This window comes from Pongo pygmaeus, chromosome 19, assembly GCF_028885625.2.
Source record: "Pongo pygmaeus isolate AG05252 chromosome 19, NHGRI_mPonPyg2-v2.0_pri, whole genome shotgun sequence".
Classification (NCBI taxonomy): domain Eukaryota; kingdom Metazoa; phylum Chordata; class Mammalia; order Primates; family Hominidae; genus Pongo; species Pongo pygmaeus.
Genome location: NC_072392.2, coordinates 80,942,381 through 80,960,611, shown reverse-complemented (window position 1 = coordinate 80,960,611; position 18,231 = coordinate 80,942,381). Strand labels below are relative to the sequence as shown.

The 18,231-nt window shown below is 47.0% G+C and overlaps 1 protein-coding gene and 1 long non-coding RNA gene across 17 annotated transcripts in view; one reads left to right on the top strand and one right to left on the bottom strand.

Annotated features, from left to right (window-relative positions):
• Positions 1–18,231, top strand: part of MARCHF10 (membrane associated ring-CH-type finger 10) — a 107,951-nt gene that overhangs the window by 82,491 nt on the left and 7,229 nt on the right. For all 13 annotated transcript variants that reach the window (XM_054458922.2, XM_054458921.2, XM_054458920.2 and 10 more), the window contains 3 exons: positions 1,085–1,251; positions 3,598–3,707; positions 14,847–14,960. In XM_054458922.2, coding sequence (XP_054314897.2) covers positions 1,085–1,251; positions 3,598–3,707; positions 14,847–14,960 — 391 coding nt within the window. The remainder of the gene's footprint in view (positions 1–1,084; positions 1,252–3,597; positions 3,708–14,846; positions 14,961–18,231) is intronic.
• LOC129017929 (uncharacterized) overlaps positions 1–18,231 on the bottom strand; it is an 84,534-nt gene that overhangs the window by 63,814 nt on the left and 2,489 nt on the right. For all 4 annotated transcript variants that reach the window (XR_008495167.2, XR_008495164.1, XR_008495166.2 and 1 more), the window contains exon 2: positions 28–151. This is a non-coding gene — a long non-coding RNA (uncharacterized LOC129017929). The remainder of the gene's footprint in view (positions 1–27; positions 152–18,231) is intronic.

Here is an 18,231-nt window from a genome sequence, read left to right as displayed (position 1 = left end):
TTATTAGACACAAATATCTTTACTTACATTTTCATTAGTTCTTATCTTCATCAGATTCCAGACGCTTACATTCTGGGATGCTGACATCATTTGTTGGCATGTGTGGTGTTATTCGGGAGCTTGTGTCCAGGTTTATTGGTTCATCATCCACCTAAACCAACATCTATTAAGTGAACTCTGTGCGCAACACCTTGCCAGACACTAGATGTACTTTACAGTTTGCAGAACAGGTTCCTCATTGTCACGCGTAGCCAGCCTGGCCACAGCCCTAGGAAGTAGGTGGCAGTGGTGTTATCACCATGACCCTCATGGTACAGATGAGGAAACAAGGTCTTGGGAAGATTAAGGAACTTATCCAAGGTCACACAACTCACAAGTTTCAGAGGCTGGCCTCAAACCCAGGCCCCCTGACCACGAATCCTATGCACTCACCAGTATGCCACCCCCTATGCCACCCCCACCAACTTCCTGGCAGGGAGAGGGGCTCCTGGCCTTGACTGCAGTTTGGAAATGATTCTGTAGCCATTTCCCTTTACCTCTTGATTTATGTTGGCAGTGCTGGTCCTCCATGGCAGCTCACACATACCGACAATTGCAAAGAAGCCTGTTACAAGAATTTGTGCCTCAGCCAGGCCCAGTGGCTCACACCTGTAATCCCAGCACTTTGGGAGGCCAAGGCATGTGGATCACTTCAGCCCAGGAGTTCAAGACCAGTCTGGGCAACATAGTGAGACTCCATCTCTACAAAATAATTTTTAAAATAGCCAGGTGTGGTGGCATGCACCTGTAATCCCAGCTACTTGGGAGGCTGAAGTGGGAGGATCACCAGAGCCTGAGGAGGTTGAGGCTGCAGTGGGCCAAGATTGTACCACTGCACTCTGGCCTGGGCAACGGAGTGAGACTCTGTTTCAAAAAAAAAGAGAATTTGTGCCTGTGTTATCAAAAATCATCTCAGTAGGGTCAGAGGGGGCAGTGGATGAGTGCCAGGAGCCCTATTCCTTCTCTGTCAATGCTCTGGGAACTGATATTTGTAGAAACTGCAAATGTGTAGCCTCCTGGTCACGAGGGCTTGTTTTCCATTTAGTCTCCTGGAGGAGGACTCTGAGGAGGAGGGAGACTTGTGTCGCATCTGTCAGATAGCTGGGGGTTCCCCAAGCAACCCCCTCCTGGAGCCTTGCGGCTGTGTGGGAAGCCTGCAGTTTGTTCATCAAGAGTGCCTGAAAAAGTGGCTGAAAGTGAAAATAACATCAGGTAGGTGGGGAAGGAAGTGCAGTGAACGTGCCACGACATGTAATTAACATGAGGCACCACGGTGTGGGCCCCGGAGCCTTGTCATCAGCTCACTCTCCTCCGCAGAACAGCGACTCAGGGACACGTTGGCTGAGCTCCGGATCCTTGCTCATAAAAGCTGTCTTTAAACTATGGGAGGGAGTTGGGGTTTTTTTGTTTGTTTTTGTTTTGGTTTGTTTTTTGTTTTTTGTTTTTTGTTTTTATCTGAGAGAAGACTCCTGGGAACAAATGCTATTGAATTCTACCTCTGCTTGAGGCCTGAGCAGAGATACTAAGATCGCCTCTCAGGAGGAAGGAAATAGAAGTGGGTCAGCGGTGGAAGCTCAGCAGACACACAGTAGCTGTGCCCAGCTAGCAGACACCCAGCAAAATACTTCAGAAGGTCCCTCATGAGAGACCCCCAGCACACACATCCTACTTCCTTTTATTTGGGGGTCACCTAAGAGACTAAACAAAGCTGCCTTTTAGCAATAGGGATAAGAGCGCTGATGTGATTGTCTAGAACCATATTAGATAAAGAAATTTCCATGTGCTGATTTTGTCAGCTCCCTAGCATCTTATAACTGGGTGTGCAGCGCCTTCTCAACTCCCTGAGCAGGTTATAACCTAAATACAACCACATCGGTAGGTCAGCTGTAGTTTTCTGGGCAGAGAACAGAAGGTTTCTTTAAAGCATGAACAGGAATGAGATCAACTTTAACAAAAAAACAAACAAAGAAACGCATGGAACATCAGTGCAAAGAGCAACTTGATCAGAAAATAGCTGCGACTTCTTTCAGACACACCTCTCTGAAAACATATCACCCCATAGCCAGATCCTATTTCTCCCCTCTTCCATATCCTTCTCCTTAGCCGTCACTATCCAGGCTGCAGGGAGACTTAGAGCTTTACCCTGTCCCCATGAGATGTTGCCACGCCCCCTCACCAAGGACAGCACACCATGGAATCAGAGAATGAACACGTGGGGTAATCATATTACTGTGTCATCCATGGAGCCCGTTTTATGCAACTTCCCTAGCATAAGAAATGTAAGTCCACTGATCAAGATGCTTAAATGCATATCCGTATAATGAGCAAAGTATTCAGTCCTTCAGAGAGGGAAGAAACAAGTGGATTTTGGTTGCTAACAACTCTGCCATGCAATCCTTTATCTTCCTAGAAATTTGGGCCCATTAAACATCTAACACAGAAAAAGTTACCCATGAAACATGTCATGAAAATGCTGCTATGCTCATAAATGTCAGTGCTTGTATGGGTGTGTTCAGTAGGATTCGATCGGAAGACTGATGGGACATTCGGTAGGCTAAAGCGTTACTGAATGATGCTAAAAAAAAAAAAAAAAAAGTCAAGCGAACAAAATGCAGATAAGGGATTACTTCCTGTTCATCCTTGCCCTTTGAAAGTCTCTATTATTTACTGTTTCTTTATATCCCCAGTGGGGAAATAGAATGGGGGTATGAAACTGCACAAGCCCTATTTTTACCGAATACATGCAGGTAACTAATAGGTCTTTTATTTTCTAATGCATAAAATAAACACCAGTACATCATTAGTCAAAAGCCGCAACTAAGGGGGAAAAACTGTCTGGCAGAATGTTTGCTTAGACATAACAGCCCAGTTCTGCATCCTCCACTTTTGCACTGGGGAATAGGATAAAAATGTTGATCTAGAATGCCTGTTTTTGTAAAAACAGCAACAAAGGAAGCCTTCTCATATTTCTTTTCCCAGATGAGTCTGAGCTCAGGCTGATGAGCTGGCCCTGGGTACTACTGTAACTAGTACCCACACCTGGCCCCTCCCTCCCTCACTGTTCTCAGGTGGGAATGTTACCTGGGCAGGAGTAAAGGCAGATTTTTAAGCCATTGGTCGAGAATAGCTTCTGCCATCTATTTTGGTCCTCACTAATTTATTTACTTGGACCTGTGTTGGGTCTACAAGAAAAAAAAGAAAAAGCTGAATATTCACTCTTTTTACAAACACCTGTGTTGCAGACTCTTAGCCTCTGTGCGGCAATTCCAAGTTTATGAACCATCGTGTTTATATTTAAATAGAAAGCAAGATCTGCTATTTAAAAGTCATGGGAATTTCACTTCTATGAAGCTTGCATAATAGATGACTACAAAGGAAATTTTTCAGCTCTCAGATTCAAGGTCATTTTCTACAGAAGATGGCTGGCTTTAAAGGAAGGTCACTGAAGCTCAGAATTCATAACACACACAGGTTCACTCCCCAAATATCACCTGTCCAAAGTGCTAACACAAACAGATCCATGGTTATACGTACATATAATTCTTTATCCAATTTAAGGAGCAGATCTTGGTGCCGTGAAGACCTGTGAGATGTGTAAGCAAGGCCTGCTGGTTGACCTGGGTGACTTTAACATGATTGAGTTCTACCAGAAGCACCAGCAATCTCAGGTAAGAAATGTGGCCACTCTGCCTCCCCAGGTTAAAGTATGTTAGAGGGGCAGGGCGAGAAGACATTCTCTTTCCCTGATCTAAGAAATGTAGAAGGTCTCTGCTGGCAGGAGTCTGACAATATCCATTTAGCTTACTTCTCTGAGAAGACCTGCCACTAAATTAGGGTGTTAGAGAGTGGAAAAGCCTCTTTTTTTTTTTTTTTTTTTTTTTTTTTTTTGAGACAGAGTCTCACTCTGTCGCCCAGGAGGGAATGCAGTGGCACAATCTCACTGCAAACTCTGCCTCCCAGGTTCAAGCAATCCTCCCCCCTCAGTCTCCTGAGTAGCTGGGATTACAGGCGTGTGCCACCACGCCCGGCTAATTTTTGTATTTTTAGTAGAGATGGGGTGTCTCCATGTTGGCCAGCCTGGTCTCGAACTCCTGACCTCAAGTAATCTGTCTGCCTCCACCTCCCAGAGTGCTACGATTACAGGCGTGAGCCACTGCACCTGGCCGAGAGTTGGAAGTCTTATTTGTCCTGGGTTGAGTTTGCCCTGCTGTTGGGGACAAAAGTAAGAAGCTTCAGTGGGCAACTGGACACAGAAAAATACCAAAAAATTCTGGCAAGCTCCACACCCACGCTTGCAGAAGTAATTTAATAACAAGAGAAAAAAAAAATCAGGGTCTTGGAGGAAATGGTCCCTAATTTAAATATCAAGTAACCCTGGGATAAGAAGAAACTGCTTTACCTACGGCTAATAAACATGAGGTAAATGCCTACTGGCTGATCTTTAACACTTAGTGAATTAACTCTCCTAGGGTATTTGGACTGCATTTCTAATATTGTAAAAAAGTTAGTTACCCTCAGGTGGGAAGTTGATTTGTGCCTGAGATAACAGTTAATCACCCAATTCTCAGGCAAACAGTCTTCCATTTAGAACTATTAGGTTGGTGCAAAAGTAATTGCAGTTTTGCCACTTTCATTGGCAATATCCACAATTACTTTTGCACCAACCTAATACTATTTTGTTCAATATAGAAGTCACAAGCCACTTGTGGCTAATGAACAGGTGGCTTGTTCTAATCAACATATCCTGTAAGTGTCACATACACACCAAATTTCAAAGACACAGCACCAAAAAAAAAAAAAAGAAAGGGTAATATATCACCTGATTTTAAACACCAAGTTTCAAAGACTTAGTACACTTTCCATTTCAGTATGTAAAGAGTTTGAAGTTGTCACTTCGTTTTAACAACAAGTAAAAAGCTTTAAAAAGTGCAAAATCAACAACCCTTCTTAGATCCATAAGAGAAGTGAAGTCACAGAGCAAATCACTGCCCCTAAAATTGGAAAGACAGGCAGATAGAATCACTAATCCCAGCACTTTGGGAGACCAAGGTGGGCGGATCACTTGAGGTCAGGAGTTTGAGACCAGCGTGGCCAACACAGCAAAACCCCATCTCTACTAAAAATACAAAAATTAGCCGGGCGTGGTGGCACATGCCTGTAATCTCAGCTACTCAGGAGGGTGAGGCTTGAGAATCGCTTGAACCTGGGAGGCGGAGGTTGCAGTGAGCCGAGATCTCACCACTGCACTCCAGCCTGGGCGACGGTGAGACTCCATCTCAAAAAAAAAAAAAAAAAAAAAGAATCACAACTTAACGGAGCAGAGACTCCTGAGCAGAAAGCTCTGTGGAAACCAGTGCTGGACAAGTAACCTTAAGCTGTAATTAATGAACTGCTGGAGGCTCAGTGTAGACAAGTCTGAGAGTCAAAAATTCCAGGGGGACCCTGTCATAAGGGTATCTATCCCCACACTTTGGTGAGTTTTCTATCCAGGAGTGCAACCAGGTGCTTACAGTGAATAGCAGAGAAAAATTCCTTCATGCTTTCAGCAGGGGGAGGGGGAAAGTAACCATTTTGGTATAAGCCAGAGCTTTCTGTTCTTCCTAACAAAGTTTGCCCTCAGGAGAAACTATTTAACCAGAGCCTAACCTTTGGAGGTTTTATCAGAGTGCCATACCTAACTGGAAGAAGGGAAATACTCAACTCCAGCCCTCTCTAGCGATGTTGTCCCACCTAAGGTGGGAGGGGGAGGATAGAGAAACTGAGAAGCACTTGTGAAGTTCACAGTCCAGAGGCACAAGCTCACTCAGACTGGGACCTAGAGTCTCAAAGGACTGTAGAATACTTCCCCTCTCCCCACACCTCACCACCACATGGCTAACAACCCATTTATAGCAGTTCCTTTTACCCAGTACAACATGTCTGGCTACCAAGAAAAAATTACAAGACATACTCAAAGGTGAAAAGCACAGTTTGAAGAGACAGAAAAAACACCAGAACTAGACTCAGATATGGCAGGGATGTTGGAATTACCAGACCAGGAATGTAAAACACTATGATTAATACGCTAAGGACTCTAACAGGTAAAGTAGACAGCACTTAAGAACAGATGGGCAGTGTACACAGAGGAATGGAAATTCTAAGAAACAAAAAGAAATGATAGAGATGAAAAACACTAACAAATGAAGAATGCCTTTGATGGGCTTATTAGTAGACTGGATACAGCTGAGGAAAGAATCTTTGAGTTGAGCATATCCCAATAGAAACTGCCCAAAATGGAAAAACAAAGAGAACAAAGATTGGAAAAAAAGAAAAGAAAACAGAGCAGGATAACCAAGAACTTGTGAGACAACTATCCAGAAGGTGTAATAGACACATCATGGGAATACCCAGAAGGAGAATAAAGAGAGAAAGGAACAGAGAAATATTTGAAGCAATAATGACTGAGAATTTCCCCCAAATTAATGTCAAACACCAAGTCACATATCCGGAAAGTTCAGAGAACACCAAACAAGATAAATGCCAAAAGCAAAACAAAACAAAACAAAACAAAACAAACAAAAAAACCCACCACCATGACACATCATATTTAAAATGGAAAAAAAAAAATCAAAGATAAAGAAAAAATCCTGTAAGAGGCCAAAGGGGAAGAACACCTTCCCTAAAGAGGAGTAAAGATAAGAATGACATCTGACTTCCCAGAAAGCATGCAAGCAAGAAGACAGAGAAACAAAATATTTAAAGTGTTAAGAGAAAAAACTGGCCAACCTAGATTTCTGCACCCTGCAAAATTATCCTTCAAGAGCAAAGGAGAAATAAAGATTTTCTCAGGCAAATATTTAATGCCAAAAAAAGTAAAATATCAAAAAAAAGTAAAAATTACATACAGAAATAATCATTTGAAAATATTAGGTTAATAAATTATATTGTTTAATGACACCAGTTTCTTTTTACTTCTTTAATGTGGCTACTAGAAATTTTAAAATTACATCTGTGATTTGTGTTTGTACCTCTGAGTGTCTTCTATCGGATGGGGCTGATCTAGAAGGTGATTTCCACTTTATAAGCAGTCAATAAATATTTACCAGACCTTTTTTTGGCCAACATTTTGACAGCTAAGTCAAAATGATTTGTGTGAGTCTAGGCAATTCTGCAGTTTCCTTGTTTAAAATTTTAAGGGTGTAGACCAAAGAACAAAATATTGACAAGAATGAAGGATATTTGAAGAGTTCAGTGAATAAGGGCATAATGCCACAGCAGCATTACAGAGGTTAGGCATCAGGAGGTTAGAGAAAGAAAAGGAAAAAAGAGAAGGGAGAGCAGGGGAGGGGAGAGGAGAAGGACTTCCTGAGAAATAGTGTTTTGAGGCCTGAAGGTCTCACATCACTGCATCATAACCACCAGGCACTAAGATCTGAGACGATAAACAAAGCGACTCACATTCCTGGACGCTGAGCATGTGGGAGGCGAAATATTGAAAGAAACCAGAACCTCTCAGTGCCTGAGGTCAGGTGCCAGCCAGGGCGCCGACAGGTTCATCTCAAGAAATAGATCATTTTGGGCAATGGAGCCTGCCAAATCTCCTAAGGAGGATGTGTTCACATGAGGACGGGTTGCCCAGAATACTATCTATCAGAGCAATCTACTCACACCACAAACACCGTGCAGCCCAGGGGAATGCCTTGTCTAGAAGAGACCCCTTTTGGCCCTAAGCCTTTCCACATGGTTCTCCCCTTGCCAAGCTGCTGCCACCATCTAATGTCCTTTATCAATGGTATTTATAGAACTGACCCAACAGCAGCACATTTTTCCATTTGTACTAAGATGTTTGCACTCATGTAGTCTGAGGCCGCATGTCCCACTGAAAAGCCTACCAGCTTTGATTAAGATCTCAATCTAAACCCTACTCTCTTCCCCAGAGTGGCCCCGTGACCTTGAGGAGACTATGGCAATTCTCTGCACCTCAGTTCTCTTATCTGTAGAAGGTGAGAGATGTTAACTCACACCTCACAGGTCTGGATGTAGGAAAAGACTCGAGTATATCACCTCATAGACAGAGTGTGTGCAGAGGAGGCTCCTGCATGAGAATTGTCAGATTACAGCCGCAGAGACGCTCAGCTAACTTGGCACTCGGGAGAGAAAGCTAAGTGCACCAATGACTGGCCTAGAGTCCATCAGTGAACTAACAAAACAAACCAGCCCCACTGGGTCACATCCATATCCTTGGCCCCACCGCACCCTCCGCGTTGAGATAACTGGCTACAAGCACCTTCTAGAAAGAACTATGACAGTAATTGTATCAGCCGGGATCTGGGTGGGAAGAGATGGTGGCACACTCAACGGGGGCAAGTGAAGAACGCAGAAGCGGGGAGGGAAATGTGGGCAGCAAAAGAAAGCAGCAAGGAACCAGGAGGCATCCTGGGACCAGCAGTGTGGCCAAGGTCATGAGCGCTGTAGCTAAGGATCAGCCACCAGCAGCCTGTGGCCTTCAGCAGAAGACAGCAACCACTGTCACACCACACCCAGCAGAGAGGGATTGGGGAAGAGACACCCAGCTTCTCCCTCCTCCGCCCTCGGGTCTCCTGCCAGGGCCTCCCATGGGCCAAACCCAACAGGAAGCCAGAGGGCAAGGGAGCCCGGCTGGGGAAAGCCATGAGGCCGGCCCCTGGGCCGCAGAGCAGGAGGGGCGTGGATCTGCAGGGGAGACAGAAAGCATCCAGCACCGTCACTGCTCCACGTGGACGCAGGAATGATTTTAAATTCATTTCAGTGAGAACTTCACAAGCCATCAGAGCCTTTTGGAAATGCCCGCATTATCATCCCAGGTGGCAACTAGGCCACCAGGCCCGCCCTGTGCGGAGAGCCGGGTCATAGCATGGGCAGCTGCTGTCTGGCGGCGGCTGAGGGCTCACACCTCACTGCAGTCCCGACTGTCCCCATGACCTGCTGGGAATTCATAGTGCCTGTCTGCTCACTGCCTTAGCGAAACCCTAGGCCCTAGGGAGCCTGACTTGGGCGAATTCTGAAGCTCGCCATAGATAAAGACTGAAGCAACTGTTGTTGAACACAAAGATATCTACGATGTCACTGAACCTCAGCTCGTCCCCGAGGCGCGGTGAGCCCACTGAGGGGACAAGCCCTGCTGAGGAGGCTGCCAGCCTGGCCGTGGAGGTGACGTGGACACCTGTGCCTTGTGGGCCTGGTCCCTTCCCCTCGCTCCCAAACCTGGCTCACCCAGGCCTCCTGGCCACCCTCCTGCTGCTTGTCCTTGGCAAATGGGTTCCTTTCTGGAGAAGTGGCACCACTTCTAGACGTGTACAAATCTACACATGTACCAAAAAAGGGGCAAAACCAAAAGAAACCTAGAACTGGCTTCAGCTCAGCCTGGTTCTCACTTGACCTCAAACTAACTGACTGGTGAACTGTTTTTCTTATATATTTTCCCACTTAGAATTTTTTTTTTTTTTTTTTTGCTTTTGTTTAATTACAAAAACCATACAAAAATTCCTTATAATTTACCACCCAAAATGATAACTTATAACATTTAGCTGCAGGTCTTCTTTTTTTCTATTAAAATGGTGATACACAGGCCCAACCCAGGTCTAACCCCAGCTCTGGGATAGGGCCAGGGTCCCTCTTGGGTTCAAGGGATCCTCCTGCCTCAGCCTCCTAAGTAGCTGGGTCCACAGGTGTGTGCCACCACACCCTGCTTTTTTTTTTTTTGAGAGATGGGGTCTGTCTCACTTTGTTGCCCAGGCTGGTCTCAAAATCTTGGGCTCAAGTGATCTTCCCACCTTGGCCTCCCAAAGTGCTAGGATTACAGGTGCGAGCCACCACACCCAGCCAGTTTAACTAACTTTTCAAATACTTATTGAGCACCTGCTGCCTGTGAGATACTGTGCTGAAAATGCTGCCGTACCCAAGACCCGCAAGGGGCTACCAACCAGCAGCGAAGACTGCAGCCAGCAATTCCTGCAGGTGGAAGTCAAAACGAGGACCGTGCAGGCCGCTGCGGGAACAGCTGCGGGACTCCGACTTGCTCTCTGAACCAGAGAAGGCCTTTCTGAAGAAGAGATGTTGAACAGCGGAAGGAAAGAGAGGAGCGGGGCCTTCTGTCCACTGGGCCTTGGGAGTAAAGTCTGTGGCATCTGGGATGGACGCCTCCCCTGGGACCTGAGCACAGATCAGGGCGTGTCCTCTACATGCCCGGTCAGCACTGTCGGTGGCCTTTGAGGGTGTGGAGGGGCTCCCGTCAGAGCACGTTTTCCTACCTTAGTTCTGTACTTCTGGTGGGAGCAGGGCAGATGCTGCTCACAGGCGCTAACAGGGCACTGAACTCGGATTATTCTAGTATGAGCCCCAAGGTCAAGGTCTGTTACCAGGCCTCAAGCAGCTAGATTAGGAACTCCTACAAGCATCTGGAGAGGGGATCATTAGACAAGAGCAGCTGTGGGGTCCCAGGGACCTGGCGGTTTCATCTTAGGTCTGTCAGGGCCTGTGGCAGTACAGCCCTCCTTTCCCCTGACTCTTTTGGTAGTGCTGTGTGTGAGGCAAGCCTACATTTGCTCCTGTCAGTGTTGGCTGTCGCCTGGAAGCAGGTTGCTGGTTGGGCACTTGGTTTTGGGGTGGAGGGCAGAACTCCTGGATAGCAGCATGCAGCGAGCCAAACAACATTCCAGCTTCCAAAATGGATGAGGTGAAAACAGGTTTAAGGAAAGCTTAGGTCACAGGTTACACACTCAAATACCACAGACGCCAGGCAGACAACAAATGATGGTAATCTTCTACGTATCCTGCCATTGGGCATGGTGGCATTTGTGGCAAAATGGAAAGTGCTCTCCCCAACTAAAGATGGTCATGCTCTTCTTTTCTGCCTTCCTTCTTGCTTCCTTCCATCCAACCGGAGCACATCCATAGGCCAGATTCAGCTTAGCAGCCACCAAGTGCTCATCCTTAGTTTAGATCAGTGGTTCTCAAAAATGGGTGGTCCCCAAACCAGTAGCGTTAGCTAGCATCATCTGGGAACTTGTTAGAAGTACACATTCTTGGGCCCACTCCAATCCAGCTGAATCAGAAATGCAGGGAGGAAAGGAGGAGCAGTGAGGCCGGGTGCGGTGGCTCACACCTGTAATTGCAACACTTTGAAAGGCCAAGGTGGGTGGATCACTTGAGGTCAGGAGTTCAAGACCAGCCTGGCCAAATGTGGTGAAACCCTGTTTCTACTAAAAATACAAAAATTAGCTGGGAGTGGTGGCACACACCTGTAATCCCAGCTACTCGGGAGGTTGAGGCAGGAGAATTGCTTACACCTGGGAGGCGGAGGTTGCAGTGAGCCGAGATCACACCATTGCACTCCAGCCTGGGCAACAGAGTGAGACTCTGTCTCAAAAAAAGAGGAGAAGGGGGAGGGGAGGGGAGGGGACTGCTTAGCAACTGTGTTTGAAAAGGCCTGCTCAGTATTTCTGATGCCTGTTAAACCTGGAGCCACTAGATTCAAAAGTTGTGACTGAATGGGTCAGTGTCTGATCCATTACAATTAATGCATTTTTTTCTCGTTGCTTCATCTGGGTATATATTTATAAAGCATGCACAGTACATCAAGCACTGGGCCAGGCACTAGGAGTCAGGAGCAAACAAGACAGATGCAGGCCTTGCCTTCACAGATCTTAACGCCCAGACAATTTATCTGGAATCCTGTCTTTAAATCTTGCCTCTTGTAGGATGCATTTGTTTTGTGAGATCCCATATATTAGCTCAGTTTACTATCACACTTTGAGGAAACAGGCAGAACAGAGGTTACTTCTCCTCCATCACAAATTGAGTCCCTTTGGCCCTGCACAGTTAAAACTCTGCCTAAAGTCACAGTGTCTGGTGGCCCTACACTGCCCACCTTAGCCGGCAGTGCTTTCCAGGTAAGGTGCACTCCAGGGGCCCCTGCTCACTGCATTGGAACACACCCCTGCCATCCTTGCTGTGCCACACAGGAGAGTCTCAGTGGGCCTCGGGCTGTCATTGCTCCGAAGCACAGGCCTGGCCTGGCTCCATCTCAGCCAAGGAGACATGTCCTCAGACACACGCAGCCACCTAATCACCCTTATACCTAGGAGCACTCTTGAATATATTTGAAGACTTGATAGAATGTTCAGCCAGGCTGTCAGCTTCTTTAAGTGGAATATATTGAGAATTTCCATCAGTAGCAGGTCTCTTGGCCTAAATGAATATTAGCAAAATGGAGAAAACAGCTGGCAGGTGGGCTGAGATCTCCGGAGCCCTTTTGCGCTGTTTCACATGCCTTCTCTTTTTTAATGTCCCCGCCCCCTCCTATTAATGCCACCCTCATTCCCTTCAGTCTGGCACACAAAGGGAACTCCATGTGGGAGTCAAAGTGTGATGTGATTGGGACAAGGAAGGAGTGGATGGGCGGTAGCTCCAGTAAGCCCTGCTCCAAAACCTCGTTCATTTGGCCCTGGCCAGCCAAGTGCGGTGGAACTCTTTGAGTTAACAAATCCCTCCCACTTGTAGCTCAGGAGTATAAAAGCTGATTTGGAGTTGACTATCACACGCCTGCTCTGATTGGTGGGCTGAGCCCCTTTGTCGAGCATCACCAGCTCTGCAAAGGGCGCACATAAAGGAACCGAGCTGGCGAGATTGATGGCGCCGTGTGACAGGTTCCCTCCCACAGACCAGAGAAGAGACACAATCTGCTAGAAGTGACTTTTCAAATTATCTGCAGAAAACATTAGTGGATATTCTCCCATCTGCATGCCTCTGGGCCTTATTGAGTCATATAAAGTAAATGATTTCCCTGAATGCTTTGACAAACCTGATAGTTCCAAGCCATTTTCTAGCTGATTGATTTGTCATTATGCATCCCGGTGTCTCGAGCATAAAAGCTGGCTGGCAAAGAGCACTGGTGAGAGAACCACTGGCAGCTTTTGCAGGAGGAAGCCGGGGACGAGGTAAACAAATAAGGGCCAAGGCTTTGTTGGTGAGGAGGAGCTAAAAGCCAGGTGAGGAAGGCTTCTCAGAAAAGGTGGTTGGCGAGACAGTCGGAGGCAGGCACAGACTCATGGGGAGGGCAGGAGGGGGCAATTAAAACAGAAAAAGTGGCTAGGCAGGGCTCATGCCTGTAATCCCAGCAATTTGGGAGGCCAAGGCAGGTGGATTACCTGAGGTCAGGAGTTCAAGACCAGCCTGGCCAACATGATGAAACCCATCTCTACTAAAAATACAAAAATTAGCTGGGCATGGTGGTGCACACCTGTAATCCCAGCTACTCGGGAGGCTGAGGCAGGAGAATTGCTTGAACCTGGGAGGCAGAGGTTGCAGTGAGCTGAGATCACGCCATTGCACTCCAGCCTGGGCAAGACTGTGTCTGTCTCAAAAATAAAATAAAATAAATAAAACAGAAATAGTGAAAACAAGCAACTTGTTCTCTACTTACTCTAGGCCAAGGTCAGCAGAGCACAAAAAACATGACCAAAGGCTAAAAATAGGAGGCTAACTGCCAAGGACAGAGGACTGGGGCCTTCGAAGATGGATCTGTAGAATGGTGGAGAGGCCTGCAGCAGTGATCTCAGGGCCAGCTGTCACCAAGATCCAGAGTTGGCCCCGATTCAGAAGGAAGAGCATATCAATCCTTGCTCAACTTCTGTGCCTTTTCTGGCAGCTGCTTGGTCCTGGGAGAGGTGGGTTCTGTGCCAACCTCCTGAGCTGCCCTGGATCTAATGAGAACGGGAAGATGTGGCACCCGCGCTGCTGCAGGAAGAAGGCAGATGAGACACTGAGTGCTCACGGTGTCATTCATGCCCACGCTTCGTTATCCTGGGCTGAAAGAGTCACAGTTGCAACCTTTCCCAAGGGTGACAGAAGGGGCTATGTCCTCTGCTGGGGACTCTAGACCCCGGGGGCTGGGTGGCTTCGTGAGCACTGCCTGGCCCATCCCAAGACCCCCACTCAAGGGAAAGATGGGGACTGAAAGGGCCTTCCCCTCCTTCCCCTATAGAGGGATAGGAGTAGTTGTTACTAATACCACTGATTTATGGAGGGTCTGTGAAAGGTCTAGAGTGAGCACAGCCACTCTTGGCAGCAAAGCCCAAGTGCTGAGGACAGAGAAGCCCAAGTGCCACGGCCAGCCAGACCATCACATCCTCCCTGTGTAGTGCCTGTTCTGAGCACCAGCGAGAAAAAAAACACAGCTCACTCCTCAAGAAAAAGCGGAAACGTTAACAAGTGCAAACGGTGGTATGCAAGATCAAGACGAATGCTTAGGGACTGGGGAGTGAAGGAATGATGGGGGCAAATGAGGCTCCTCAGGAAGCCTTTCACGAGGGGACATCTGTGACTGCTGAGAGCGTTATGGACAAGGCCTGGTGCATCTCTGTTGTAGCACTCGACACATCCAGCTTGTACTGGAGCTGTTTACGGATGAAGTTCTCTCCCCCACACCAGGTGATGGGTTCCCAGCAGGCAGTTCTGAGGCTTTTTGCCCTGTGTTCCCCACAACATCCAGCTCAAGGCTTTGCATATGTAACTGCTCAATAAATGTGGAATGGGATCGAGCCTGGAAAATGGAACTTTCTCAGAGCATCCTCCACTAGATAGTAAAAAATCCCAGCGGAGTGGCTGCCCTGGCCTCTACCCGGGACCTCCTCCTGCTCTGTCTTCTGGTCCCCAAGAGCAGGCCTTGCCTTGGAGCTTGGGCTCTTGTCCCAGTGCTTGTCACCTCTTAGCCTTGTTACTCTGCATCCCACAATTTAGACCATGACTATTTTACAGACGAGCTGAAGAGCTTTCTTTTCCATTTGTAGGCACAAAATGAGCTGATGAATTCAGGCTTGTACCTGGTGCTGCTGCTTCACCTCTATGAGCAGAGGTTTGCAGAACTCATGAGGCTCAACCACAACCGGGTGGAAAGAGACAGGGTAAGTCTGGCTGTGACCCAGAACTTTCCGGTGGCAGCCCTGAAAACCTTGCAGTGCTGTTTATTAGATGTTGCAAGCTGTTGAGGTCCTCATGGTTGCTTGGGAGGATATGAGACTGTCATTGTTAGGACTAAGATTTAGCAGCTGCTAAGTGTATACACGGTGACCCTCTGGCTGAAAAGTAAATGACGATCATATAATTGCTTATTATTAAACAGGAGTAGTAATTAAATGGTCATCAATGGTCATATAAGTGAGTGAGCCTCTAGGGATATTTGCCCCCCAAAAATAGAGGATAGCAAGGATGCAGGGGCTGGTTGTGTATTATGTGTGGGCACCCAAACATGGAGGACCTGCGAAAAAGAGGAACCTGGCTGGGTGTGATGGCTCATGCCTATAATCCCAGCGCTTTGGGAGGCCGAGGCTAGAGGATCACTTGAGGCCAGGAATTTGAGACCAGCCTGGGCAACACAGCGAGACCCCATCTCTACAAAAATGAAGATTTAAAAAAAAAAGAAAGAAAGAAAAAGAGGAAGCATATCTACCTGTTGAAAGAGACAGGCTGCCAAGAAACCAAGATGATGATGGTGGCACCATTTGTCATTAGAGAAGACAATATGTTTACCAGGAGTGATCATCTGTGGCTGCCCTTCCTTCAGCAGAAGTGGGGCTCTCTAGGAGGCCCCATGGTGTGGAGGGAGAAGCCTAGTCCTCCTCCTAACTGGAGCCTGGCCTTAACAAAGTCAACACAAATGAGGGAGTTGGACAGGTCCACCTCTGCGGTGTCTTAGTACACGTGGTCATTGTCAAATCAGCACCTTGTGCCCCTAGGGACTTCCTTCTTTGTCAAATGCCTCTCTGCGCCTGGCCAGGCAGGGACACTATGAGGACAGGTTACCGCCCTTACCCCTAAGGTCATGCCAGGGGCTGGTCTGCTGGCAGTGTTTTGGATCCCAGGATACCTCTTGAGCCTTGGCTCTTGACCTCTGGCTTGGCTCTTGACCTCTGCTTGTGTCAGAAGGTCATGACTGGAAAGTGAGCCAGTGTGGCAGTAGACAAGCCACAGATGGTGCCACGAGGCAGTTTTAATGACACTGCCACCCCATCCTGTACACCCTTCCTTCTCTTTATTTTCTTCTCTCCTCTCTTCCTCTCTCTCTCACTTTCTCCCCAGTCACTTCACATGGGCAAGAGACACCTGCCATATGTAATTCCACATGTAATTCCTTACATGGCTGCAGACCCTGTAAGACCATGGGCTGTTTCCATCCATTTAGAACCATCCCTATTTAAAATGCCAGGGCTGGGAGTGGTGGCTCACGCCTGTAATCCTAGCACTTTGGGAGGTCGAGCTGGGCGGATCACTTGAGGTCAGGAATTTGAGACCAACCTGGCCAACAGGGTGAAACCCTGTCTCTACTAAAATTACAAAAAAATTAGCTGGGTGTGGTGGCACACGCCTGTAATTCCAGCAGGAATCGGGAGGTTGAGGCAGGAGAATCGCTTGAACCCAGAAGACAGAGGTTGCAGTGAGCTGACATTGTGCCACTGCACTCCAGCCTGGGTGACAGAATGAGACTCCGTCTCAAAAAAAAGCTGGGTTCAAACTGTTAGTCATAAGAAACCTAGATTTTTTTTTTTCTGACTTACATTCTCTCCTTAGACCCTGAGCTCTCAATTAAGAAAACAGGCTGGGGCTCTGCCAAGATATCTCCTCAAGAATCTCACCCTCCTTTTGACCCAGGCCTGTCCTTCCTAAACTCTTCCATGGTTTTAATGCTGACATAAATTTCTCAGAGAAATACATTTTTAAAAAAAGAAAAGTACTAGAAGCAGGAAATGATCCTTTGTTAACATTTCTGTAACCTTATTTTCATGATTCCACATCTTTTTAATGAACTTTTTATTGCACATTGAACTTCAAAGCATCTGGGGTTGATATAGGTTACAGATGGCCCCAAGAGCAGTGAGCCAATGCAAGCAACATTAGCCACCAGGCTTGCAAAGCAAACATGACAAATGACAAACAGTACAACCCAATGGATGAAGACCAAAGCCCTAAAGCACTGCCTCTAAAGAAACTTCCAGTAAATCTGTCCTGGACTAGGAAGAAGTTGCAAGGAGCAAGCTGGGAACCAGAGCAAAAAGCAGCAGGAGGGACCAGGGACACTCTTCTCTTACCACAAGCTCACATTGAATTGGAGAAACCCTGAAATTGATCTCACCCACTTAGACCACCGAGCAATAACAGGTACAGATAACCAGTTAAGAGGCACCCAGGCCAGGTGCCATTGATGCTGCAGGGAGGCTGACACTGCAGTGAGCCATGATTGTGCCACCGCACTCCAGCCTGGGTGACAGAGTGAGACCCTGTTTAAAAAAAAAAAACAAAAAAAAGGCACCCAAATGAAAGTAGGAAACCAACTGGCTCTTGTTAAATTCACACTTCTTGATTTGCATCTCAGTAATTTCTTGTAGAAAACACTCAGAATCTGATGGTAACATTTAGCAAAAGAGAGGCACTAAGTTAGGAGAGAAGCCCTCCTTCCCTCTCCTTTATCTACCAGAACTGGAGAACTCACTCACATTGTGTTTCTTGGTTGTGTCTCATGAGGAGACCCAGTGACGGATGCCTGGTTTTTTTTGTTTTGTTTTTTTGTTTTATTTTTTTGAGACAAGAGTCTTGCTCTGTCACCCAGGCTGGAGTGCAGTGGCGCAGTCTCAGCTCACTGCAACCTCTGCCTCCCGGGTTCCAGTGATTCTCCTGCCTCAGCCTCCTGAGTAGCTGGGATTATCGATGTATTGTGCCCAGCTAATTTGTGTATTTTTAGTAGAGACGGGGTTTCGCCGTGTTGGTCAGGCTGGTCTCAAACTCCTGACCTCAGGTGATCCAAAGTGCTGGGATTACAGGTGTGAGCCCCCACGCCCAGCTGACAAATGCCTGTTAATGGTGGTGATCATTTCTTATCCATTCATGCACTGCCCTGTACCACGTGCGGAGAGAAAGGATCAGGGAAAGAAGCTACTAGACACTAGACATGACGCCCTGATGTCCCTTTCCGTAAAGAGCTTGTGAAGGAGTTGAAAGAGGAGACACATATTTATAAAACCAGGAAATAACTGGAAAGTAGCACCTGTGCAAGAGAACTAGTGGACCCAGTGAATTCCTAGAGGCTGTGAAATTGACAATATAAGCTCTTCCCTGGCTAGGGCTTCCTGGGGTTTCCTGCAATCCCATAAACAATTGGTCTCCTTAGTGAAGTTGTGAGCT